Below are 27,547 nucleotides of genomic sequence, written 5' to 3'. Positions count from 1 at the left end.
AGTGAGGAAAGATGGTGAGCATCTTCCCAGCAGCAAGCTCAGAGAACCCTGTTTCCCTTGTTCCTTGTTTCATCACAGATAGCAAGCAGCCTTCCTATATGAATGACCAGGGCCTAAAGGAAGTCCCTGACCCCACAAGCACATTTTCCAAATGTGCAAGCCTGTCCCGACACTGGGGAGTGAATAGATGGGCGAGGGCTGTGAGACTCCAGCGCAGTGCACGTGGATCCCTGTGCTGACCCAACACATCCCACCCCCCACCTCCGTGTGCTCACTCTTCACAGTTCCTCTGTGCTTGTGTTAGATAAGAACAAAGTCTTATCTGTGATGGATTCTCTAGAAGAGCAGGAACGCACCTGATAGTTGTGGCTACCTTTAGGATGCTTCAGAAAGATCATGGTCTCCTTTGAGAATGCGAGTGGCAAAGCTCAGCAGCTCTGGAATGCATGTGTGTACAGCAGCTCTGGAATGCATGTGTGTACAGCAGCTCTGGAATGCATGTGTGTACAGCAGCTCTGGAATGCATGTGTGTACAGCAGCTCTGGAATGCATGTGTGTACAGCAGCTCTGGAATGCATGTGTGTACAGCAGCTCTGGAAAGTGTGTATGTACAGCATCCCTGGAATGTGTGTGTGGCCAGGGCTGGCCAGAGCAGAGCTGGGCAGGTTCTGAAGGTGAGTGGTCAATTCTTCCACAGGGAAGACTGACTCACTTTTAAGGGTTGGCAGCCTTTAAATCCAATACTTTATAGTATCTGGAGATTAAATTCAAAGCTAATATACTTTTCTAAACATAATACTTTAAAACTTATATAGTTACCATGCTATTAAAAAAGAAACAAAAATGAAGTAATGTGGTGTATAGTAGTATTTTGAGATGTAATGAAGTATTCAGGCATCACTGAGGGTTTGGATGTCACTATACGCTTTCATTTTCTGTGTATAGCCACTGACCCACAGGACAATGGCCATGGGCACAGAGATACTATACTGGCAAAATCAGACATCGCAGGTATACCTGAGTGACATTTTTATTGTAAAAAATCACAAGTTTTGGTAAAGGTCTGAGTAACTCAAAGGTCTGTTTTCAGTCAATTTTTATTGAAGAATGCATTAATGAAAAAAATCCAGCTTATTTTTAAGTATGCAAGAACTACTTTGTATTTGTGTGTTAAAATGAAATTAGTTGCATTAATTAGGAACAGGTTTGAAAGCAGTAAAAATGTCTCTCACTAAACTTGGAGATGAGTTGACCACCTACAACCCAAGCAAGCTTCCCACCTGGACTGCAGGGATGGGGTGGCAGGCCTGCACACAGCCATTCTGGGCTGCGGTGTGGGTGCGGGGGGGGGGGGGGGGGGGGGGGGCGCGGGGGGGGGGCTCACACTCAGGCTTTCATGCCTGGGCAGCGGGCGTTCTTACTCGCTGACCCACACGCCAGCCCCGGAAGTAATTTTCAGTTTACAAAAAATTACTGAGTTCCTCTCTACCCTTTTCCCGTATTCATTTTTTGCTTTCATTTTGACATTTTTGTTTTCTCATTCTGCAGTTTGTGTGTGTGTGTGTATGAGAGAGAGAGAGAGAGAGAGAGAGAGAGAGAGAGAGAGAGAGAGAGAGAGAGAGATCTATTGTGTGTGTATGAGAGAGAGAGAGAGAGAGAGAGAGAGAGAGAGAGAGAGATCTATTGTCCTTATCAGAGAGGTACGCACATGCTGTTTGGTTTTTGGTTTCTTTTTTTAATATAGAATAGTTTATTCAGGGCATGGGGAGGGGAGGGGAGGAGAGGAGGTGGGGAGTGGGGAGAGAGGAAAGAGGGCAAGAGGAGAGAGCAAGAGAAAAGCACACGTGTTATTTTTAACTGTCTTAAATTCATCAGTGTGCACACATGTCGTCTATCACAGCACGTTTATTGAGTTCACTCGTTAACACTTTTTTCATATGTTTTTTTGTTACTTGACTTCAAAGAGTCCCTTATCAACTTTTGTCCTCCCCTGATACAGGATGCATTCCAGGTTCACGTTGCCTTTAAATCAGGTCTTCTTACTTTGAAATTATCCCGTATCCTTTTTCATTTCTTATGACTTTCTTACCTTTCGTTATGTCTCAGGGTTTTACTGCTATGAACAGACACCGTGACCAAAGCATGTTGTCTTATAAAGATGACATATAACTGGGGCTGGCTTACAGGTTCACAGGTTCAGCCCATTATCATCAGGACAGGAACATGGCAGCATCTAGGCAGGCATGGTGCAGGAGGAGCTGAGAGTTCTACATCTTCATCAGAAGACTGCTAGTGGAAGACTTCCTTCTAGTCTTAAAAGTCTTAAAGCCCACACCCGCAGTGACGTACCTACTGCAACTCTAATAGTGCCACTCCCTGGGCCAAGCACATACAAACCATCACACTTGGCCATTTGATTGCAGTTGTGCCTCCCCATGCAGACTACTCTGTGATGACGTGACCCTGTCGGTGCATCTGATGCCACAGTTGGTGTCTCTGTGCCTCCACCGTCAGCTCTGATCTCCTAGTCACATGCATCTGACTTCTCAGTTGCAACATTGGCCGGTTTTCTTGACTAGGAGGGAGACCTTTAACATAGCCATGATTTCCTGCTGCTTCTCAAGTTGTTTCCCTCTGTGCTTCTGGCCTGAGTCAGTGTACACTGTAAAGGTCGGAGTGATGCTTCTCCACCTCCCTCAAGCCCTGCTCATTTGCTAGTTGGCACCAGCAGTCCCCTTAGGCAGCAGACCTGGCTTCCTCTTGTGTTTCTTTGTCTTTTGTCTGTGGTCATACATCATGCTGACATTTGGTGATTGGTGGGATTTTCCCCACTGGTTCACTGCTGTCAGTATTTGGAGCCCAGTGTCCCATGCTGCCCGGCTAACATAAGTGCTTCCCAGTTATATTCTGTCTTCTCTTTCTCACCACTTGCTTACTGTCCCACTTAGCAGTGTGTTCTAGGGTTAGTACCTTTCCTCCCAAGCCTGGACTCAGCCCTTCCTTGGGAACTCTCGTTCCTTTTAGTGGGCAGTGAGTGGTATTGGAAACAGGAGCTGGGTGTGGCTATGTTGGTTCTCACCCAGTGCCTCCGATCCCCACTCCTGCACGGGGCTTTCCAGGCCTTGCCGTGCTGTGCTCTCCATTCTATGGGTAGAGCGTGGTTCCCAGCAGAGGCAGGGCTGTGTGGGGAGTCACACCATTGCATGTATACGACTTCTCTGTCTTCTCTCTAGAACATGCCAGCGATCCAGTCATCGTGAAAGTCACAGATAATCTACACATACGTAAAGATGCCTCCGAATTCAGTTATTCTCCCCTTAGAAGCCACATGCTAGGATAATTTCAATGTAGCTTCAAATAGTTATAGAGCAAAGATCACTCATGTGCACATGTGAATTATCCACAGTGCTCTGAAAATATAAAGGAAAGTTTATTATTAAACATTTTCCTAGGTGTGGAGAAAAGATGAGAAAGTGGAGCCAGCCACTGTTGGGTCTTGTTTTAGGTATAGTTAGATCATTTCTACGGACACAAATCTAGCGGTCTTCGTCCTCGTTACATGGATAAACAAGTTGTTTGCCAAAGAAGACGATGACAATCTGTGACACATAAATATCACCGGGGCCAATTGTCTCTTCTCTGTTAAGACCAGTACTTGAGTAAATTATCATTTACTGAACACTTTCAGTCATTGCTGCCCTCTGCCTCCAGTCAACTGTTTTCCTACTCTGTATCTAGCCTGTGCCTTCCCTTGGTAGCATCATGCGGATTCTGTGTCTGGGTTTGTGTCCCAATGCTACCACTTCCAGCTGTCACTGTTCATTTCTATAGCTATAAATCAGAGATGGGTGATGTCTGCCCTAGTTCCTAAACATTCATCCTAGAAAGATGCAGAATGGATGAGTCCCTGGATCCCTTGTGTATGTACATCCCTGTGTATATTTGATGTGAAGTACACTTTGGAATTCAGACTTCCCGGAAGAAAAAGAAGCCTTTGGCAGCTGTACTTTCCCATTGTGTAACAGGAAGTAACTGTTCCCCCCCCTCTGGGTCATAGATGCACATTTTTCTGTATAGCATGACTGATTCTGAGCAGGGAGACTTCTGACTGCTCCAGGTGCTCCTGTGGCTGCATTTCCGAGAATCGGGCAGTAGATGGCAGTGTGATCCTTGCAAGAACCGCCCTTCCAGGAGCGCTGGGGCGTGGGCCTATCCGGGAACGTGCGCTCATGTGGAGCGTCGTGATTGGATATCACGCTGGGAGGGCCGTGAGGTGCTCGGGTCGGGTTCGCTGATTGGAGGAGGAAGGAGGGCCGATATGAGGCTTTTGCTCCTGTGGCCCTCATTGGCGCCGCTGCGGGTGTGGCATCCTTGGCTCTTCCCGCCCTCCCTGGGAAGGCTGCTTCAGGGGTGCCCAGGGTCCTTGAACATTAAAGGTACTTGTTGCATTGCCTTGTGCATTCAAAACGATGCACAGATCTTATGCAGCGAATTACTACAATGTGAGCACACCTGCATAGGAGCTGGAGTCTTCACATTTGGAGGCCCGGTTGTGCCTCGCTGTCTTCAGAGACACCCGAACTCTGATTTGCATCACCAGAGGCTGCTTTGTAAAAGCACGTAGGCACTTTACATGAGAAAGTGTAAAACGGGAAAGTAGACAGAATGCTGCAAAGAAGCCCCAGCGCCCACCATCTGCTCTCAGCTGCTATCAGCTTAGGCTGCTCCTCTTCCTAATCCTTTGTACTGTTTAAACCAGTCCGTGTGTGTGTGTGTGTGTGTGTGTGTGTGTGTGTGTGTGTGTGTTGTATATTTCAAAAAGATAATATGTTTTTAAAGTCATTGTTAGCTATAAAGGAGTCACATAAATATATGAAATAACCAACTTCTGCTCTTTGAGACAAGGTCTCACCTTGTAACCCTGGCTAGTCAGGCGGGCGTTGAGCTCAGAGATCCACCTTCCTCTGCCTCCCAAGTGCCAGGACTGAGTGTGAGCACCGCCATGCCTGACTGGTTTCTGGCATTCTTATAAACATATTTTTAATGCTCTAATTGAACAAGGACCTAACTGAAGCACACAAACAGTTGTACTCTCTCTTGACTCTTTAATTTTTTTTTTTTTTGAATCGTGAGGGTAAACCAGACTCAACAGTTATCACTTCGATTTCATCTATAGCTTGTACTCTTCCTGCTTTTTAAGTAAATCTGTCACCTGGTCATTTTATATGTATTTTGGTATGTATCTCCAAAAGATGGCAATTCTTAAAGACAACTGTAATGCCATCCTTAAACATTGCATGTTCACATTTTGTCATGTCTTAAACATGTTTTCTTCACTTACAGAGGACTTACATGTCACACTTTCTCAGACTCACCTTTTGTAGAACACCTCATACTCTTGATTTGCAGGTTTCATCTTTCTGCTGGTGTTGGATATGTCTGGTTTTCCATCTGTCCCAGTTGTAAAAAAAAAAAATATAAGGTTCAAAGTTTGTTTTGTTTGTTGTTATTGTTTTCTTTTTTCCATGGTTGATGGTCCAGCAGAACTTATTTTTGGTCATTTTGTTTGTGGTTAGTCTTACCCTTTTTTTTCTTTTTCTGTTGCTAATGTTGTTGCTGTTGCTTTTTTTATTTTTGTTGTCATGGGTTGGAAGAGTCAATATTGTTAGGAGGTCCACACACCCCAACTCTGGAGTCAAAACAACCCAGAATCTCATAGTTTTTCCTACAGATCTAAGAAGCCTAAGATGTCACTCGTCCCATGGGCCGACTCTTGTCCTTTTCCATAGTTACTGCAGATTTAGTCCTTGACGAAAGAGCCAACTAGTGGTTTTTGGGCTTGATTTGCTGCTCGTTACCTATGGTGTGGAGCTGAGTGGAGGAGAAGGCCGTAGGGACAAACTCAAGGTCAAGTCTCAGAAAACACGTCCTGCTGTTGAAGGAGGGGTGGAGAGCTCAAGGCCTGGATTCCCTCCCTCCATCCCTGCCTCAGCCTTCTGCCTGTCAGCAACCACAGAAGAAAATTTATAGTGTAGCCATCTCTACCTAAGTGGTCTCTCTGGGCCCTGGGGTGGTAGGACACTGGAGAGTCCATCCAGAAGGCAAACGGACCTTTCCACTCTTAATTCAAAGTGGAATATCACAGGGTGCATTTTTTTCTGGCCTACCTGAGCAAACATTTTTCACAAAACAGCAGCAGGTGGTGATGGGCTGCAGTCTGCAGGCCTCTCTAGGAGTGCTACTTGGAGAGCTAAGTTCCTTTAGATACGGCGAGATCCTTTCTTGAGCAGCGTGTTTCTGTGGTGAGCGCACACTTCTTGCCTAAACAGCGCTGAGTTTACCTAAATCCTCTGCCCGGTGAGTGATTTTGTTGAGTCCCTGCTCCAGCCGCCTATAGGCCCCAGGACGTCCATCTTCTTCCACAGGGAAGGTGTGTTTCTGCAACTGTGGTGAAGCAGTTGATGGTGACGGAAACCTGCGGTGGGGGAAACCTGCTCACTGACATGACACGCAGGAGACTCTCCCACTCCCTTCTCCGCTTCGGCTAGAAGTGGGTGGGGTTATGCACCCCCAACCCCATTCCACTGGTCTGAAAGTTAGAGCCTCTAGTTCCATCTTTTTAAAGATTGTCATCCTACATCCTCTAAGGTAATTATTTAACTTAAATTCTAATGCTCACCACTTTATCCTTTCGGGTAGTGTACACACACACACAGGTAATTCTTACACAGCATATATCCTTGACTGGCTGTGCCATCAGCTGCTGGAATTATTGCTAATAGAGCTGGATGCCCTTGTTTACTGCAGAGCTATAGACCATGACCCTTACTCTGGGCGGCAGGCCTGGAAATTCAAAGTCTTAAACCCCTGGGAGTTTACTCATCATTATAAAAAGTCCTCAGTAAGGCCCTCTTTTGTCCTTAGATCCTCAGTGCTGCTGCTGTCTTCAAACAAGAACGCTTTAATACTATCCTGTGTTTCATCTTCTAATCCCATTTCCACATTGCATAGTTGAAAATTCTGCTAAATGAAGAGTTTGTGGTTCAGATCCATTTCCCCACAGCCTTTGTTGTCCACAGCCGTCAGCTTCAGTGAGTGTGCTTGGGGACCTGAGAGCCCAGCAAAACGACCTCCTTGGCACAGCCCACTGAACAGAACCTGGGCATCTGTTGGCCCTCAGTAAAGCACGAAGTGTGCCTTTGGCTGTGGAGGCCACCATCCAGGAGCCTGTGGTGCTGGCCCTCCGTATGCTGCAGCGGGCCTGCCTTCCCGGCCCTCCCGCCCCTCCCTGGTTTCTGCCTCATTCATCACAGCAGCTCTGGGCTGCAAGGTGATTGGTCACGTAGTGTGTTTGCAGCAAACCTTTCCTATGCACAGTATGTAAATGTTATTCATAAGATGGCGGTTCTGCAGCTGTTGCCTTTTTAGAAGCCCTGGCCAATTCCACTTCACTGAAGACACCTTGGTGTGAAGTCTTCAGATAGAATCTGTTACCATGCTTGGAGGCAATCAGTGAGCTGTCTCAGTCCTGTGATGGGTGAGACACTGTGCATACTCACAAAAAGGACAGGCCAAGGACCCTGCAGGCCATTTTAATTAGGCCAGTAGCTCCTGATCCTGGCTTTTTAAATTTTTAAATTTTTTAAATTATAAATTTTGAATAAAGGGAGGTGATTCTTCATATTGATCATTAACATAAGAGTGGTTATATTATAGACGTGGTAGTAAGAGTGTCTAATTATGAGCAAACGCACTTGTCAGTATTATCGGTCCCTGATAGGAAGGGGTTTTAAGGATCTGTTTGTAGGTTTTACAGATGCTGTAATCACCTGTTTCAATCGGTACTTTTAAAATAGTCATTTTGAAAAGGCTAATTGTATCAAGTCAGGTTTTAGGAATTCTACCAAGCTGTTTTTCCCCAGTTGCTATAAATCATAGGGCCCATTTCCCTGAGGCAAGAAGAGAAAATAGTTAACTGCACAGTAAGAAGTCAGCGGTGAACAGGTGGCACTTGAGTGTGTCCGAAGGTCTCAAGATTTGCTGCTCACTTCTTGAGAAAGCCTGAGCAGTGTTCCGTTTATTCCTTATCCACTCTTCCTTTGCTTCCTGCCTTAGATATCTCCTGAATGCTTTTCACAGAACTGTCCTGTAACTGAGCGTAGGTAGGTCGGTGAATTCAGTTCTTCCCTGGCACTTTGACTGGAAGGGCAGGGGGACCATCTTATATGGGTATTTGTAGTTAGTAGAAAATATTTTGGTTCAGAAAGAGAATAACAGAATCTGAACTGTCTTTAAATGCCTCCCTCAACCTGCTTGCGTGTGAGCATCAGTTATAAGGGCAAGATGAGGACGCATGTGTTTGTGTGCAAGATGCTGTCTGCATGTGCACACCTGTGCATGTGGGGTGTGAGGTGAGGACGTGTGTGTGTGTGTGTGTGCATGATGCTGGCTGCCTGTGCACACCTGTGCATGTGTGGGTGTAGGCCAGAGGCTAACCTCAGGTTTTTTTCACTTTGTGTTTTGAGACAAGGTTGCTCACTGGTCTGGCACTCAGCACGGTAGCTGACTGGCTGGTCAGATAGCCCCAGGGGCCGGCTCAGTTGTGGAATCATAAGCTCATGCCGCCAGGACTGGCTTTTTAAATTTGTGCTGATGATCAGACTTCATGCTTGCTTGGCAAACATTTTAGCAACTGAACTATCCCTTAGACCCTCTAATAGTCATTAAAGCGTGGTCAGGAAGTTAGAGATTAGAAGCCTAGCCATGGAGGTGATGAAATAAATCTGTATATATTCAAATCTGGAGCCTGTAGGTGTTGCTGACCAGTTACTTAGTATGAAAAACAGTGGGATCAAGGATAGCGCCTACTTTGTCAGCCATCCAGCCATCTCTTTACTGAGATGGGGATGCATGTTTAGAGTGAACAGTTGAGAACTTAGGGATGTGCAATTGAAAGGCCTGTTGAACACACAGATGGAGGCATCCCTATACACCTGGAAAGCTGGTCTGGAATTGAAGGCCAGAATTGGGGGTAGATGTCTACATGCAGAGCCAACTGTGAGATTAGAGCGGTGGGAGAGACTGCCATCACATAGCGCCTGAACCCAGGCATGAAGCCACAGCATACTCTACTCCTGAGAGTTGGACATTACAGCATCGAGAGACTGAAAGAAAGACAATCCTCCTGGAGCCGAGAAACAGTGGGGTGGGGACGAGCAGATACGTATTTACTTAAGGCCCTCTCTAGGTAGAGAGCTAGTGCTGGCCTGGCAGATTGGACACATGGATAATGCTCCCTCGATTATCTTGCCATCGGGAAGGGATGGTTATGAGTGACAGTGAAGGGACCTAGAAAGTACTGTCAACTTGAGGAACAGTGACAAGATGTGACATAAACTATTTGCAGTGTGTGTTGCCTGGATCAAGGTGGTTTTAGGGTCTGAGATGAGTGTGAAGTCCCCCATTCCAGGTGCCCTAAGGATGGTCTGTGAGAGGAGCCAACACCTGGGCGGGGGAGGCTACTGATCGGAAGGGGAGGCGGGGCCTTCTCCTTTGTTTAGCAACTATGTGAACCTTTGGAGTGGCTGCCAGTCTGTCACTGGGGTACACGTCTGTGACTGGGGTACACGTCTGTGACTCGGGTACACCTCTGGGGAATGAGAGGGAGTGGCGGCTCTCGGCTTGCCTCTCTCCTGCTTCCTTTTCCCACAGACTGACAAACCTCATGCTTTATGTTTCAGTCCATCTTTAAGAGCTAGATTATTATTTTATATTCTCTAATTCAACAAATTATTTAAAACTGTGACTAAATAGTTGTCCTCAATTTCTGACGAAGAGCAAGAATGAGTATCTGTTCAGACACTGACTTTGGAACGTTCTCGGCCATCTGGCAGGAGTCAGATCTGTCAGATTTTTCTGGAGAAATGTATGTATTTAACAGGGTTCTTTCTCTGTCTTCACAGCTGATCTTGCATCCTTAATGGACAAAGCGTATGAAAGAAAATTGCCTGTTAGTTCTTTAGCAGTATCACGGGTAAGACCATTTTAAACCTACTTTCAAACCTATAGACAGGACTGTGCTGTAGAAATAGTAGTCACATGGGAAATAACTTTCCACAGTGTAGTATGTTTTTATAATTGCCAATAGATATTTTGTGATGTAGTGGCTGAAATGTAAGGAAATAAATATACCAGACTCAAGATAGCAATCACTGATTTATTTATTTTCCTCGGGTTATGTTATTCTGTGTTTTTAAAGTTAACATATCCTTCAGTGTGATAGCAGTGAGCGTATTTTCAGTAGCTAGTAACATCTGAGGAAGGATGGATACTAATGGTGAACAGACTGCTGCTGGGTGGTGGGTAGGAGTCCTGTCAGAGCAGCAGCGGGGAGGAGTGGGAGGAGCCGCCACAGGGCACCTCCGTGGCAGCCACTCTTCTGGTTTCTTGCCTTACATCGTGTGTGCTCATTTCCACGGGAGCCGTGAGATGTGTGTGGTATTTCTAAGGCACAAACGATGAGGTAGCTTTGCAGATGCACACAGCTTGTAGGCAGAAAAGCTGTGTCTTAGTCAGGGTTTCTATTCCTGCACAACATCATGACCAAGAAGCAAGTTGGGGAGGAAAGGGTTTATTCAGCTTACACTTCTGTATTGCTGTTCATCACTAAAGGAAATCAGGACTGGAACTCAAGCAGGTTAGGAAGCAGGAGCTGATGCAGAGGCCATGGAGAGATGTTCCTTACTGGCTTGCTTCCCCTGGCTTGCTTGGCCTGCTCTCTTATAGAACCCAAGAACACCAGCCCAAAGGTAGTGCCACCCACAAGGGGCCCTCCCCACTTGATCACTAATTGAGAAAATGCCCCACAACTGGATCTCATGGAGGCATTTCCCCAACTAAAGCTCCTTTCTCTGTGATAACTCCAGCCTGTGTCAAGTTGACACACCAAACCAGCCAGTACAGGCTGCAACAGCAAAGGCCACCTGAAATCACCATCAAGACAAGACCAGGTTCAGATACTGGGCAGCGGTGGTCTCCAGTTTCCCCATTCCTGGTTTGAGGGTGGTTATATCTCCCTCAGAGGTGATGAGATATTGGAAACTCCTTTTGTAGAAGTGAGCAGGATCCTTCAGTCAGGAGCTGCTAAATCTAGATGAGGGGAAAGAAAGACTCTCTCCTTCCCTCCCTGACCCTTTCTCTGTGCCCTTTTTCCTCTTAGTAGAGAAGCAGTTCAACTGTCACTCCTTAGACTTGGGGACTCATATCCAACAGTGGAGAACATTGGGAGGCCATTGTTTTCAGGGTGACCACGCCTCTGTGGGCTGATTTTCATTTAGACCACACTTGGAACTTTAAAGAGCTTTTGTGTGCGTGTTCCAACCTGCACCTCATGCTCCTCAGGACGGAAGCCCGTAGCAGTTGATGCAGACGGAGCAGCGCAGTCCCAGAGGGCCCGCGCCATCTGTTTGAGCCAGGGCGTGTCCTCAGGAGAGCTGCTTCCAGGCTCGGGCTGGTGTTTGCACCTCATGTTATCTGCCCTTTAATGGATTTCTAAATCAAACCCAAAGGGCCTGGTTATTTTTAGAAAGTCTCCCATTTCTTTCCCTTCTCTCTCTTCAGGAGGCTTTAGGTACACTCCCAGCACACCTAGTCTCTTACTCTGTCTTCCTTCTTGAGTTCTCCTCCCTGCGAGCAGAATCCACCCCTTGGGGAGCGTTTCCTGCTCATTTAGGTCGTAGTTAAGGAACAGACTCAGAGGGTTTCCTTCCACAGGTTGTTTTTCAGGTGTGCACCTGGAGCCTCCTGTGTGTTGGTCGAGCACTCTCTACCAAAAAGCTGCGTCCCCAGCTCCAGTGCTCCGGAGATTTTATAGCTTGAAGGAGCCTCAGTCCTAAAACAGTTGCTTCTTATCAACACTAAAATCATAGTGAAAACAGCTACAAACAGAATCCCTACACTTAGATTTTAATGTTCTGAACACTGTTGTTCCAGAGTTAAAGAACCTCCACCATTTGGGGACTGAAGAGGTGGCTCGGTGGTGAAGATCACTGGCTGCCCTTGCAGGGGGCCTGAGTTCAATTCCCAGTATCTACATGGTGGCTCACACCTATCCGCGACTCCAGTTCCAGGGCTTCTGACACCGTTACACATGCAGTCAAAACATTAATGAACAGAAAATAAAATGAATTCTATTTATTTTAAAAATGAATCTCCGCCATTTCCATCCTGTGTTTCATGTATTTGGAGCATAGGATGGAGAGAAAGACAAAGATAAAGGTGACAATGTCTGTAAACAGGTCCGTGAGAAGCTCTGTCTGTATGAGCGAGGTTTGGGTGTGGCTTTTAGTGGTGCTTTGGTGCTGTTCATTTTGTTTTGGAGCAAATGTAGAAATGCGTAGAAGAGAAGCCAGGGTGTATCTTTTGTTTTTCCCAGTGTGAAGGGTTTTCAGATGGAGCCCTGGCACAGAAGCCTCATTCCAATAAAGAGAGCGCGTGCCTTTTAAAGATCAGGGTGTGGTCTAGACCAAACATGGAGCTTAATTTGTATTCAACCAAGAATTTTTTTCTTCTTTAGTTTGTGGACAACATTTCATCTCGAGAAGATATCGACTCTGCAGAGTACTATCTTTACAAGTAAGCTCTTCACTCACTTCCGGTTCCACACTCACCTTCAACACTTGGGGGGTTGTTTTCTCTTCTTCTTTTGTGGTACTGAGACGTTTGTGTATATGCACACATACAAATGTGTGTGTGTGTGTGTGTGTGTGTGTGTATGTGTGTGTGTGTGTGTGGAGAAGGGGGAGGGGGAACCCAGTTGCATGCAATCCAGAACATAAACAAAAGACTCATGTCTTTGCTGTCTTCTGTTTCCATGTAGACCATGGATAAGACTCTAAATCCAAGCCACTGTGATTAGCTGTAGTTAGAACAAATGCTCTTAAGAGAGCTTTTTAAAAATTCTCTTTTTCACTATCAGAATTAGCTTTTTTGAACCATTTTTATGACATTGTGGGTACCCTTGTGTTTTAGAGTCTGGGTAAGCCATGCAAGGATAGTGATAATGATGTTCTCTCATTGTCTAAATGACTCCCGCCTCCCAGCCTGAGAGGAGACACAAAACATACTACTACCTCAGCAAAGGTCTGTGAAAATGAAAAGCTTCAAGCTTTACTCTTGGAGTTTCTTTTGAGTGACTGAAATGAGGGTTCAGCTGGGACACCAGAGACCTGATCCTCTGGGAAACTTCTGCTAGTTAGGCCTTCTGTGGTTATTGTGGCTGACATCCTTACAGAGTGACTTTTGACCTCAGAGTGACCTTAGAAACACAGGCCTACCATCAAGGAATATCAAGTAACTTCTTCATCTTAGGGAGCCGACAGCTTCTGGCTGTCCTGCCTGGTACTCCCTGAGCAATTCCATCTTCAACCTTTTGGGGGTCATACGACCCTTTCACGGGGGTCGCCTAAGTCTATTTTTAAACACAGATATTTATATTACGATTCATAACAGCAGAATTAAAGTTATGACATAACAATGAAAAGAATTTTATAGTTGGGAGTAACCACAACATGAGGAACTGTATTCGGAAGGTGACCAGTGACTCAGGTAACACTGATTGCTTCTGTGGTCTAGGCGTCCCTCCTTCCCTGTCACAGCCTGTAGCTGCCCCCGTATTTTAACTGGCCAGGAGAAAGCTGATGGACTCTGTGCTGTGGATGTGGCATGGGTAGCAATGCCAAGCTCCAGCAGCTCCTAGGACTTGTGCCACATAGCACCCTCTCATCTCCTCCCAGGAGTGCATGTGAAGTCTCTAGACATCACAGACCGGGATGCATGGGCACGCCAGTATCTCAGGGATCCTTATAGGAAGGCTGCTGTTAAGGCAGCTGAAGGGACAGATATGACGGACATGAACGGAAGGGGGCGAGGGGCTATGCACTGCTCTCTGCAAGCTGGCCACACTGGGGTCCACTCTTTGTGATAGAAAAGGAAACATGAAGGAAAAGAAAAGGTCTAGTTACCACAGTAAACTGCAGCTGTTTAAGGCACTCAGTCCGTGGACAAAAATCTGAAAACTGTGATTCTCTGCATCTGAAGGGAAAACTCAAAAAGTAAGGATAAAGGTGACTCAGTCAGTGGGAAAGTTAAAACAGACTGGGAGTCAGTCAGCAAGCACTTGGAAAACAGGACTTGCTCAGAGCACTGGCTGTGGTTCTTGTAACCGAAGCCTCTGCTGAAGTAAGGCTTTTACCGGAAAAGCTGACCCAGTGGGAGGGACCGAGACCGGCCTTATGCGGTGGGCGTGGCTTGGCTTGGTCTTCAAGGGTAGGATACTGCTCTCTCTGGGAGTGGTGTTCAGGCCCTGAGAAGCCTGGGGCAAGGCTGGAGGGAAAGGTAGACCTGAGAGGAAGAGGTCCAACTGTGCTGCCACAGGCCCTTGGCTTCTGCCACAGAAGCCATGCACCCATCTGCTTTCTGTGTTGGAGTCTGCAGAGAATATTTTCTAGAGATGCAAGTCAGGAAAGCCTAAAAGTCACATTTTAGCATCTCAGCAATGCTTAGCATTTTCTCCTGTTATAACTATAGATGATAGATGCCTGCACTATCTGCAGCATTTGTAGTTTACACCAATTAAAATCATTGATTCTTTTTGTTCACAGCAGCCCCCTTACAGCTGCACTCAGTGGTTAGAGTGCTTCTGCTCTGGTCTGCTGCACTGAGGACTCAGTCCATGCGGCCTCATCCAGGGTCTCATCCTTGTCTTTCGGTGTGACTGGTTTCAGTTGTGAAAAACCAGTTTGGAGACGGGGTGGGTCCACAGGCCCACCTCCAGGGAGCTTAGGGTGTAGAAGGCAGAGCTCCAGGGCCTCCCATGAGCCTGTGAGCAGTAGGCTCTTTGCCTGGGCTTCCTGCTTTCCTTCCATGGCCCTTCCCCCCAAACATTCTGTCTTTGATTTCTTTAATGCAAACACTTTGTTTCCTTATTCTAGCTTGCCCTATGAAGGAGGATGAGTATAGATATTCTGCCTTCTGAATGAAAGGCTAGGTACAGTGAGTCTCCTGGAGCTGAGGTGACTGAAGATTTCTTCAGGCCCCAAGCCACTGTCTGGAGAATAGGGCTGGGGAGGTAGCTGGGGACATTTCTGCTGTATTTTGGCATCATCAGCACCCGGTGTGTGGTGAGGTGAGGCAAGGCAGCTGCAGGTGAAGACTGTGACGTGGGGACAGTCAGCCAACAGCAGCTGACACAAAAGCCGGCCAGCTGTCAGTGTAGAGGGAGGACGTTTGTTTATTGTTTATAAGAACTTTTATACCCTCTGCTAGTTTTTAAAATAACTAAGCTACAAACATTTTCTTTTATTTCTGGGCAGAGGGTTTTTGCTGCCGACGTACTGTTTTGCTACCTTTTGAGAGGGAAGAGGCTTCCTGCTTTACTGTCACCTAGAGGGTTCATAAATAAGGATTAGCTTTGCAGCTCTGTTTGACTGACACAGAGTGGAAGACAGAGATTGCCTAAGCCACCAATGAGCAAGGTGTGTGTGGGCAGGGTGCGCCTGTCCTGAGTGAGCCTCAAGCTCAGGCGGAAGCGGAAGCTGGCCCAGGGGTCGCTGGGGACTGTTGTGAAGGCTTGGGCTGGGTGTGGCTTCTAAGGCAGCTGTGGGAGAGGGATTCAAGAGAGGGTGTGATAAGGGGACCAGAGTGATGGGGAGATTGGGATTACAGATCAGAGGAAGTGCCTGAGTGGGAGGCTGTGGACTACCCTACTGTTTACTGTCCTGTTCTTTGTCTCCTTTGGAGCACTGCCTGCTGGGGTCAGCATTCCGTATGATGACTGTCCGTAAAGTTTCATACAGTGAACCTGCCTTCTCCATTTTGGAGACCACCTTTCCTGGGCCTGCTAGTCAGGTTCCGAGCTGGACGCCCCCGCCCCCATGCTTACCGTTCACACTTAGACAAGTGACCATGGAGGCCCAGTCTGTCTCCATTTCTAGGAGACAGAACTACGTGCCGTAGGAAAGGGCGCCGTCAGTAGAAGCCGCCATCTCAGTGATGATAGTGAGCTTTAACGACGCCTCTGCTAGCGGTTGATGGCTACGCTGACGGCACGCAGCTCTGCCCTCCCTTTAGGTGACCTCTTTCATCAGGATATCTGCCAACTACAGTTTTAAAAGCTTACTTAGGCTTCTGCATCATCTGGGAGACTGTGGTGGTGAAATTCATCTTGTTCCCATTACTCTCGGAGCATTAGTAGTCAGAAGGGGTTATTAATCTGCCCCATGGCCGGCATTCCCAAAGGGTGACAGCAATCTCCAGTTATACAACATATTCCCTACTGAGAATGTACAGTTCTAAAGTGGCCTGTGGTTTCTAGAAAACCAGCATGTCGAATGTTGACTATGTTGTCACCCTGTGGAAAGGCTGCAGAGCTCCAGGAAAGGATCTTTTGCTCAGCCTCGGACCCCCGTGTTGTCACGGAGAGCAGTGTGCCACTCAGTAATGAGAAGAAGGCTGCTGTATCGGGGCCTCAAGCGTCCTTCAGCAGTTGCTTGGCTGACCTGGCAGATAACAGGAGTCCCCTGGTGGAGACGGATGACAGGTCAGGAGCAGCTGGGAAGGGACAGATGGCAGCCTGCATGTCTCCAGGTCCCAGGTTGGCAGCCCGCCGAAGAACCAAAATAGCTTCATTTTTCAGTGAGCGTAAGCACTGTGAAGGCCCCTTGGAAGGTGGTGTGGTGGGGTGTTTGTGCTGCGGGGAGGGGGGAGGGAGAGGGGAGGACTAAGTCAGTTTGCGCAGGAAGAGCCTTTGAGGTCTTAGAGGTTGAGTTCTACAGCTATCTTAAATTGTTCTGATAACATATCGCTTGGACTCTAGGAAACTCCAACTTTTTTGTTTAAGTCTATAGGTCAAGGGGCAGCCAACAGTTCCTAGAGTGTTTTTAGGGACAGTTGGGTCCTCACCGCTCTCAGGATCAGCAGCAGCTGCACACGGCTGCTGTGCGTGTCATGATTTGCTAATCTTCCCCGCAAGCTGGGAGGACACGGACTGTCATCAGTGCTCTGTGCTAGACAAGAGCCAATGGGCCACTTGGTCCGTGCCTCCTCCCCAGAGACCCACAAGGGCTCAGCCATGAGAACGAGAGCATTGGCCTCTCCTGCTCTGGAGTCTGCCCTTCTTCCCGCTGACCTCTTAGCCTGGAGCTAGTAATAAGAATGAAGCTCATACACTTTCCTAGCTATGCCTTACCATTCCCAGAGTGGTCTGAGGTGGTGGCCATTTTTATTACACTGGGAAGATGACTCAGCACACGTAGGGGCTGCTGTTCTAGCAGCCGCAGCAGTCCAGCTAAGAATAGCTGTGTGTCCATCTTGGTATAGTGTCCTTTGTTTCTCTGGGGTAAATTTGTTGTAGAGTGGCTGGAGCATATAGTAGATACATGTTTAACTTTTTTTCAAAAGACTTATTTTAGGTATATGAGTACACAGTCGCTGTCTTCAGACACAGCAGAAGAAGGCATCGGATCCTGTTACAGATGGTTGTGAGCCACCATGTGGTTGCTGGGAATTGAACTCAGGACCTCTGGGAGAGCAGTCAGTGCTCTTACCCACTGAGTCACCTCTCCAGCCCTGATACATGTTTAACTTTTAAAGAACTTGATAGTTGTTTTACAAAGTACTCAGCCCATTTTATAATCGTAGTGGAATCTCATTCCTCTGCACTTCAGCTGACAGATTAAGTTGAACTGATGCATATTGATTTGCAATTGCCTGATGATTCCTCCTTTGACAAAAACGTTTGAATTTTCTGCCCTGTCTTGGTGGTTGTTTTCTTTTTACTAAATTTGAAAACTCTTTTTCTGAGTCTTGTGTTTTCATTAATTCACTGTATTTTTCAAAGTAAGGCTTTACCCTTGATGGAAATCCAGTTCTTCTTAGATTTGTTGTTTTTGGTGTCTTCTAAGACATCTCTGCCAACTAAATACCATAGATAATTTTCCCTAATATTTTACTTGAGAATTTTGTAATTTTAGGTTCTATAATTATATCTATAAGTAATTGAGGGTTTTTGTTTGTTTGCTTGCTTGCTTTATTTTTTAAGGTTTTGTTGTTTTTGCCCAGGATGGAAAGATAAGGCTCAAAGGCTTAGGTTTTTTTAATTTTTGGGTTTTTTTTTGTTTTGTTTTGTTTTTTTTTTCATTAAAACACCTAATTTTATCCAAGCCATTTATTGTAAGCATAACAGCCTTTTCACATTGCCCTGAACCTCTTAGTAATAATTTTCACGTGACTTTTTGTTCTCTTGATCTCCATTTTGCTTTATTTGGTATGCAAATATATTGCTTTGGTGGCTATAGTTTTTAATGTCTTTTAATTAGATAATATGGATATTCTTACCTGGCTCTGCTTTATCTAAGTTCTTTTGTCTAATTAGGTCCTTTTCATTCTATATTTAGCTACATGCATGCACACATTTATATCTCCATGTGGTTTAAGATGTGCTTTGTGTACGAGGGCTTTGCCTGCATGTATGTATGTGCGCCACATGTGTGCCTGGTGCCCACAGAGGCCACAGCAGGGCATCAGATCCCCTTTGTTAGTGTTAGAGGGAACGGTCCCTACACAGTCTGGAGTTACTGATGGTTACGAGCTGCCGCGCTGGGCACTGGGATCCAAACCTTCATCTTCTGCAGGAGTGGCCCACGCTCTAACTGCTGAGCATCCCTCCAGCTCACACATGCATTCTTCCGTTTTGTTTGGTTGCTTTGTTTGTTGAGAGGGCCTTGGCTGGCCTGAAGTGCTGTGTAGTCCAAGCTGGCATCAGAGATCCACCCTCCTGTGCCTCCCTAGTGTGTAATTAAAAGGGTGTGCCAGTGGGTCTGGTATGCCTTCTTACTGTGGAGGAGCTAGGAGCAAGACATCAACAATGTGTACTGAATGTCTAGTGTATATTTAGATAAAGGCAAGGGGTGAGTATAGGGGACATGGAGAGAAAGATTAATTTAGCTGTTCTTGTTCTGTTGAAACAACTGCTCTGACAAGGTTTAAAATGAGAATATGTGAGGACAAATACCAACTACTGTTTCCATAAGACGAATGTGTTCTTTATAAGGGAAATTCTAAAGCCAATAGGAGATAGAAGATCAGTTTTTTAATTCACTAAAGTTGTGGTGTATTCAAAGGAAGGATATGGTATAATCACTACAAATCAAAGATTGTAGTTCTCTTTTTTCTTTTCTTTCTTCTTCTTCTTCTTCTTTTTTTTTTTTTTTTTTTTTTTTTGGTGGTTGTGGTGGTGGTGGTGGTGGTGGTAGTGGTTTTTTCGAGACAAGGTTTCTCTGTATAGCCCTGGCTGTCCTGGAACTCACTCTGTAGACCAGGCTGGCCTTGAACTCAGAAATCCACCTGCCTCTGCCTCCCAGAGTGCTGGGATTACAGGTGTGCGCCACCACCGCCCGGCAAAGATTGTAGTTCTTAAGGATGAGTTTGTATGTGGAGCTGTTCAGAGTCCAGGCAAGTCCCACATATAATAAGTAAGTTCGCTGACCTTATATAACAAGGTTTATATTTTAAAATATGTTTGCGGTAAAAGGAAAGAGGGACTAATGCTGTCATCTACAAAGATGCACTAAAAAGGTAGAGCCTGAGTAGTAAGGCTGAGGTTAGAACTGGCTTTGCGGAGCCTGCTATCAGGGGGGGGGGAGCCTGTGGGGACCACTGAGAGGTAGGGCTGTTAGAGAGAGAGAGAGGAGGGATTGCAGAAATGGGATGAGGAATGACGGCTTAGTGTGTATTTATATCCTGTGTGGTAAGTGACAGAATCATTAGGTAAAGGTCATGGTTTGTGTGGCACGTGTGCATGTTCTGTGACACGTGTGTATATGTACTCTGAGTACATAGGATGTCTTCGAGTGCTAAGCACTGGCAACAGTGGAAGCTGGCAACAGTGCTTTCTTTCAGAAAATACTCCTGAGTAATTTTTCATTGAACTCTGCCTTGGACCTTTTGAATTTTATGTTACAAGTGTGTATTTCTTCGTCAAGAACAACTTTTTTAATGACCCACAAGGTAATTATCATCAGTAGACTCTTGAGAAATGTACTATAACAAAGGTATTCCATGAAGATTGGTAACATTATTTAAATGGTTAAAGATAAGAGGGAAATTAATTTTCCCTGCTTGCAGTGATAAAGATCTGGTGTGTGGTAATCAGGAGTGGAAATGGAGAGAGAAATGGACTAACACGGGAGGGGAAGATAAATCAACAGAGTTAATGAGAAGTTGAAAGCAAAGAGGGTTGGGAAGGAAGCCCTGGCGAATGGGGAAAGGACTGGAACATCGCTCAAGTGCTGCCTCAGAAGTCAGTGAAGAGGCAGGGAGAGGCTGGGCATTTCACCTTTCTGTGGACACATCCGTGCTTCCAAGCTGCTGCTCTCTGCCTACTGATCATACGTCGTCCGTTAGAGGAGCGCTGGCCGCAGAGCTTTGGAGGAAGCACAATTGCCAAAGCATGCCATTAGGTCTTCCTGGCACTGTGGAGCCGCTGGGAGCCTGGGGTCCAGGTGGCCTCTGGCTTGTCAACTTTAGCATCTGAGTTGAAACTGAAATGACATCTATAAAGTCTGTTGTGAGCGAGTCAGGTTCTAGAAGCCATCGATGGAGACCTGACTCAAACCTGGGATCTAGGAAGCAGGTCAGCGTATCTGCCTGTGCCTCGTCTCTTCAGACAGTCTCAGTGGTAACTGGGACAGAGACAGAATGAGTCCTTAAATTATGACAGAGAGACAGTCAGACCTAGAGAAGTCCAACCCTAACCCTAACCCTGACCCTAACCCTAACATAAAGGTATAAAGATCAACAGCGACAGTAGCGTGTTTATTGCAGAGGGTAAGGGCTTACAAGCCTTGATACCAGAATGGTAGAGCCAGTTTAAGCTCGGGGTTGATGTGTGACTTGGAGCCTGTTAAGCTGACTGTAGATTCCAGCTACCCGGAGGGACACCTGGCCTTCCCATTAAGCTCAAAGCCTCAGACCTTGTGAGTCTGAGGGTCTGGTCTGTTCAACCTCAGAAACACTGCTCACTTTAATGGTGCCATCAACTTTTCAGTTAGTTCTGTAAGGATTAACAAAGCAGTAGCTGTGAGACTAGATCACAGAATGGGGCTTCTGATCTGCCGTGGGTTTTGGTCATCAATAGCCGTGGTGATCCCTGCGTACTTTCTAGATAATTTTGGTGTACTATCTTTACATCTCCTATCTCTGAAAGGCTCACGAAGCATATATTCTCTGAGTTGTTTCCTGCAGTACAGTCCTTTGTCGGCAGCTCTGTCTGATGGCTGTTTTCATGACTGTAACACAGTCAGGATCCCTGAAACAAGCCTTCTGCCTGTGGGCCTTTGCTCCTAGGAGCCGATGAGCAGAGGCTTGGGGGAGTTTGTGGGAGGGAGCAGGAGTTGCCGTTGGTTGCATCATGAGTTTTGAGGCCAAGAGCAAATAAATTGTTAAGTATTTCCAGATGTTCTGTGTCTAGGGAAGTGGACACTTAGGACCTTTGTGAATCCTCTTCATTGATCATGACTGCTGTGATTTTCATGACAGAGTTCCCTTTATGTTTGTTTTAACTAGGCAGGGTTTTTTGAGGCCTGTTCTGTTCCTTTAAATATCAACACTTGGTTTTAAGACAGCATCCCCATTTCCTAGGTGAGCTCAGAACTTAAAACTTCATTTTTCAATGCTGAACTAAGCAGCCTGTGAGAGAAATATTCACCACTTCATGGTCCATGCTTGGGGGCAGGAGAAAGGGGGCAGGGTGCCGCCCAGAGGTGATACTCCTCTTCATTGCTAAAGCCTTGGCTGGTTGATAGGACAGGCTTGGGAAGCTTGTTACAATGAGGCTCTGGGGGCTCATAGGTACAGATCACCCCAGGTCTCAACTTGCTGAGTTAATGATATCATATCTGTCATATGTATACAGTGTTCTCAGAGCGCAGCCACAGTGGCCTCCCGTCCCCAGAGCGCCCTGTGCTTTCTGTCTCTGCCTGTTTCCTGTCCTGTGTTTTGCCTCATCCATACTTGCCCTGACTTTTAATGTAATTTCTGACCCTTCCTTAAAATTATATTTCAGCTACTTATTGACTTGTCAGAAATTGATTTTCCTTTACTTGAGAAGCAGTTTTAAAGGTAGGTTCAATCGTGGTCTCTGAGGTCAGTATGCCAGACCTTGAGAGTTGGGTGTGGCATATGCTAACATGGTTAACATATAAATAACATATGTAACACTGTTGCACCCTCCACCCCTCCTTCTTCACTAATAAAATTGGTATTAAAATAGTACTCCTGTCTCAGTAGGTAGGAGGCTTGGAGGAATTGTTTAAAAGCTGCTGCAGGGGTCTTCGAGCAGAGACGATGAATAGTTACTCAGATTTAGCTTAAATATTAGCCAGGCTTTGTCCCTGAAAGATCAAGAACTATTTTTTTCTTCACTTTTCTTTAGGGGAAATTGTGTTTTAAATTCAGATTTGGGTTTTTAAACCCATTATTTCCCAGTCATCTTTGCCAGATTTCACTAAGGGGTATCAACAGTTCAGGCCTCATCAGGATTTAGAAATGGGGAGAGGCAGGTAGGTAGGTGCTTATGAAGAGTGCTAGCCCAGTACCCAGAGGAAAAGGATGTCAGATTTGGGGGGAAGCATCCTGATCCTAAAAAACATCAAGTTGCCCCATAAATAGCTACCAGTTGCAAAGCTTTATGGCAGCCATATCAGGACAAAAGGGGGCAGCAGAGAGTCATCTGCATTCTGTCTGCAGGGAAGGGGTGTGTGAAGTGATTCCCAAGTTAAAAAAAAGCCTGCCCCAAACCCAGCCTTAGCCCTGTGGTGCTGAGTGGGTTATCAAAGCACAGCAGAGATCGACTAGGGGCTCTGGCTGCAGACATCCACGCACACAGCTGAGAGGACCTGTGTGTGTCGTCTGATGACAGAGCAAGCATCAGCTGGGTGGCTGAAGCTGTCAGCTCTTCCCAGCACTCCCCTTCCCTAAGGGAGAAGTTGAGTAACCTGCTTGTGTAGCCCATTGTTACATGGGAGGTTGGTTGATCTGCGGTGGCCTTCAAGAGTAGACATTTTCCATATTTCAAAAATGGAAAAAGATGATTAATGCTTTTAACTTTATAAAGGAAAAAAAATCTGTATTTTACGTTTCCTGGCAATCTTTTTATTATATTTCCATTTGTCTGTTTTAAGTGAATTTATTTAAGTTAATTCAGATTTCACCTATAAAGTTAAAGTAATTTTTGCAGAATTATTTGAGAACCTAAGAAGATAATCCTAAAGTCAAGTGAAAGAATAAATGGCCAAGAATGACTACAACTTAGAAAACTGGTGGAATGACCTGCCAGATGGGCGACAGGGCTTGTTAGGAGGTTAGGATGCTGTGCTGGATGAAACACGAGGTCCTGGCACACAGTCTGATGAAGGCACGGACAGAGCGGAGGGGAACCAGATGTGCATCTACACATAGCAACATGTGCTTTATATGTCCAGGGGAGGGACCAGGTGAGGTCATGAGTGCTGCTTGGATGGTGGGTTATATGAAGAAATGTCCACAGAGGAACGGTTTTCTTTTTAAGGTAGAGCAGTAGTTTAAACGAGAAAAGCACACTATACTTTTATCTGGAAATACAGGAAAGTACTGGAGATATGACCATGTGTTTCGAACATGATGCAAGAAAAGAAAAATGTAACTGATTGAAGGTTGGTAACGTCAATGTGTGACATCTTAAACACTCTACAAAAGAGAATAGTAACACCTGAAAGAGAAGCCAGATCTGCAGTGCACCCTATGTTGCTGACGTGAGATGGCCATGCTTGCGTGGGCAGCACATACACTGAACTTGGACAATGCAGAGATACAACAACCAAATACAAGAGTCCGCAGTGATGCACTTGCACAGGGTTTATTATTCTGTGTGTTGTCAAAGTTAGGCTTGTGCTTTGGGAAGGTAAAGTTGTATCTATTTAATAATCGTATCTGTGATTATATTTGTTTATTTTGCTCATATCTGTTGGTTTTGACAGTCAAGGGTATATAATATTACAAAATATATCAGAGATATTCCCTTCTTTGTTTTCTCGAAGTTTATATAAAACGTATCATTCATTCAGTATTTGGTAGCATTCACCAGTGAAGTCATCTGGACTTGGATTTTTATTTTAAATTACAATTTAGTATTTTTAATAGGTCCATGGCTTATCAATATCTTATTTTGTCTTGCTCAGTGTTAGTGAGATTGGCTTATATTTAGTAATCAATTTTCCTTAATATTCCATTAGTATTCCTATGAACTTTCTTTTACCTTTTCAGAATTTTGCTGGGTTATTGAGGGGGGGTTATTGTTAGTTTTCTAGCTTATTGGGCCCCTTTTAATGATTATGGAATAGCTTTGAATTAAGTGACATTTTCTCATTTCTTTTTGTTTTTATACAAGACTGATATTTTTCAACCCAGTAAACTAACCCCCAATTAATGTATGCTTTTGCTTTTAACATATATGTGTGATTTTTTAAGATGTATATGTGATTCATGTGGAATTACATTAATTACAAGATATAGATTTATACTTACACATAATCTTACATACATAAAGCGTGTGCTCCCAGTCATTCTTAATCTATTTACTGAATAATTTGATCTATGCTGTGCTTTGACATAGAAAACATTTGTCTTAGTCAGGGTTTCTATTCCTACACAAACATCATGACCAAGAAACAAGTTGGGGAGGAAAGGGTTTATTGAGCTTACACTTCCACGTTGCAGTTCATCAGTAAAGGAAGTCAGGACTGGAACTCAAGCAGGTCAGGAAACAGGAGCTGATGCAGAGGCCATGGAGGGATGTTTCTTACTGGCTTGCTTCCCCTGGCTTGCTCAGCCTGCTCTCTTATAGAACCCAAGAGCACCAGCCCAAAGGTGCTACCACCCACAAGGGGCCCTCCCCACTTGATCACTAATTGAGAAAATGCCCCACAGCTGGATCTCATGGGGACACTTCCCCAACTGAAGCTCCTTTCTCTGTGATAACTCCAGCCTGTGTCAAGTTGACACACAAAACCAGCCAGTACAACATTCTACATTCTACCTGTATCACTGTTCAACTTGTATTATGAAGCACATTTACCAGCCTCATTAATTCTCACATGTATTTTCCAAATGCTGCATTTGACTGTGTAGTCCCTGCATCCTTCTCCCAGTGGAGACACTTAGATGGTAGCTGAGCTCCTGAGAGATGTGGCCTGTAGGGCTTTGTGCTGGTGATAATCATAAGCAAATGTCTGTATCCTCATTTCCATCCTCTCACAGAAGAGCCTGCAGATTCCAAGGGGAGGCAGCTTATATCCCCCTCTTTTGTGGATGAAGGATCTAAACAAAGAAACCTTCCCAAGGCCAAACAGCTAGAGACTGACCAAAGACCTTACCCTGATTTTTTTTTTTTTTTTTTTGTTCTTCCTCTAAGCCTGAAGGAACATTTGTTTCCATATCACCCAGTCTCTCATAAACATTGCTTGCGAGCTCCACAAATGTCTGATCAGGTTAGCTTTCCGTCATCTCGGCAGTGTGCTGCTCCTGGAAGCACACTCTGGTATTTCTGGCATGTTTGTGTCACCTTCTGCAGCGGTGTCAAAACACTCCTTCCTATCCGGGAACTCCCGTGGTACAAAGAGAATAGTATCTTTTTAAAGAGAGGCAGAAATAGCCTGGGTTTGTTTTCACATGTCTGTAGAGGTCTGTGAACCTCTGGACTTTTAGAAGATGTTTTGATAGCGGGTGATTTTTTTTCAAGCTAAGATTGTATGCTGATAATAGTGCTGTAAGTTTATCGTATTTATGACTCCTAGATTTTATTTGAAGGAGTTGACTGAAAGACTTCAGAGATGGGCTCTTTCCCTGCTACAATGTAAAGTTAGCTTTCACCTCTGGACAATTGTAGATTTGAAGCCAAGGCTGGCATCTTAGGGCTGGCCTCAATGTCCGTGTTTATTGAGGTGGGAGTGGCTGAGGACGTTCCAATGCCATGTCCTTCACCTCGCCGTCCACCCCCCTTCTCTTGGCTTTCATTTGTTAGTATTACCTTTCTTTGTAGATAATAATCATTTGGGCTCCATGCTCAGATCCTTCTAGCCAAGTATTTTGTGATAGTTCTGAGTTCCCTAGATACTTATTTGGAAAGCGACATTGGAGCACTTTACTTCTCAGAATCTTGATATCATCTTATGGTAAGATAGTACAGAGTCTCTTTTATTTGTTTTGATATCTTCGTTTTTTTGTTTTGAGATCTTTGGCAGCAATCAATCTGACCTTCCCCCGTGGACAGAATGTATTCTACCTCTGGAGAACGGCCAGCTATGGTTCTTGCGTTGAGGATGATTCATCTATCGTAGTGACTTTGTGATCTCTGCACCAGAACATAGCTGATCTTTAGTAAATGTTTATTTGACTGAATGACCAAATGAGATGTATAAGCCAATTAATATTTAAAATTCTGATTGTGTACATGTTTCCCTCTGCTCATACATCGTTTGAACTCGTTTAATGAGCAAATGAGGATAATTTGGGGGTACATTTTCAAATAAATTACATAGTGAAGTATAGAATATCAATCTAGGGCGATGGTGTGGTTAGCAGAAGGCACTGGGCTGGAACCCAAAGATCTGTGTGGTTCCACCAGCATAAACAGTCTGAGTCTTGTCAAGTGCTTTAGCTTTGCTGATCTCAGCTTCTTCATCTTTAAAGTAACTAGAGAAGACTGTAGAATCTACTGTCCCCTGCGTGTGGAAATGCTCCGGGAAGGGGACAGTCTGGTGCAGGTACAGAGGACCTGTGCTCTCTGTGAGGCTGTCTCTAGGGCTCTGAGCTCCACTTGGGGAGACATGGAGACTCCTCAGCCACGAAGCCAGCATGTTTGCTAAGGTGAGAGAAGACTCATGAACCCAACGGGAGCACATTTCTGGTCCTGAGCGTCCGCTCCCTCCCCCAGCTCAGTACAGTTTTCCTTGTCATTTCTGCCTACAGTTATTTATGCAGCTGTAGCTTCATAGCACGGGGGACACACAGGACTATTGGGGATCTGCTTTTCCACTCAGCACGAGCTCAGGGAGTGTCCTCTCACGTCCCTTTTCTCAGTTAGTGCAGTGCAGCCGTGTGCACACCTCATCTTGAGAACTGTAGAAAACACCTGTGCTGGTCCCTCTTCCTCCTGGGCTTAGAGCAGAGCAGATGGAGCGGGTGGGCGTTGGAGGAGGACATAGAGGCAATGGGCACATCTGGCTTTTCCCTGTCTGTTGTCTCTGCCCATGGTGACATATTATCTTAGACCAAACTCCAAACAATTTTCTGATTTTGTTTCTACCCTCTATATTTGTTTTATTTTTAGCACCTTCAAAGATAATAAAAATAAGATCATTAAGCAGCGTCTCAGGGCTGGATGTAGTAATGTACAGTTTTAATCCCAGTGTTCAGAAGACAGAGGAAGGCATCCAAGGACAGTGTGGTCCACAGA

At 45.4% G+C, this 27,547-nt stretch overlaps 1 protein-coding gene across 1 annotated transcript in view; it reads left to right on the top strand.

The window, feature by feature from the left end:
• Window positions 1-27,547, top strand: part of Mrps27 (mitochondrial ribosomal protein S27) — a 71,081-nt gene that overhangs the window by 4,256 nt on the left and 39,278 nt on the right. The window contains exons 3-4 of the mRNA XM_052159845.1: window positions 9,963-10,033; window positions 12,575-12,633. Coding sequence (XP_052015805.1) covers window positions 9,963-10,033; window positions 12,575-12,633 — 130 coding nt within the window. The remainder of the gene's footprint in view (window positions 1-9,962; window positions 10,034-12,574; window positions 12,634-27,547) is intronic.

Source organism: Apodemus sylvaticus, chromosome 16 (assembly GCF_947179515.1).
Source record: "Apodemus sylvaticus chromosome 16, mApoSyl1.1, whole genome shotgun sequence".
Lineage (NCBI taxonomy): Eukaryota > Metazoa > Chordata > Mammalia > Rodentia > Muridae > Apodemus > Apodemus sylvaticus.
This window is presented reverse-complemented; position numbering and strand designations above follow the sequence as displayed.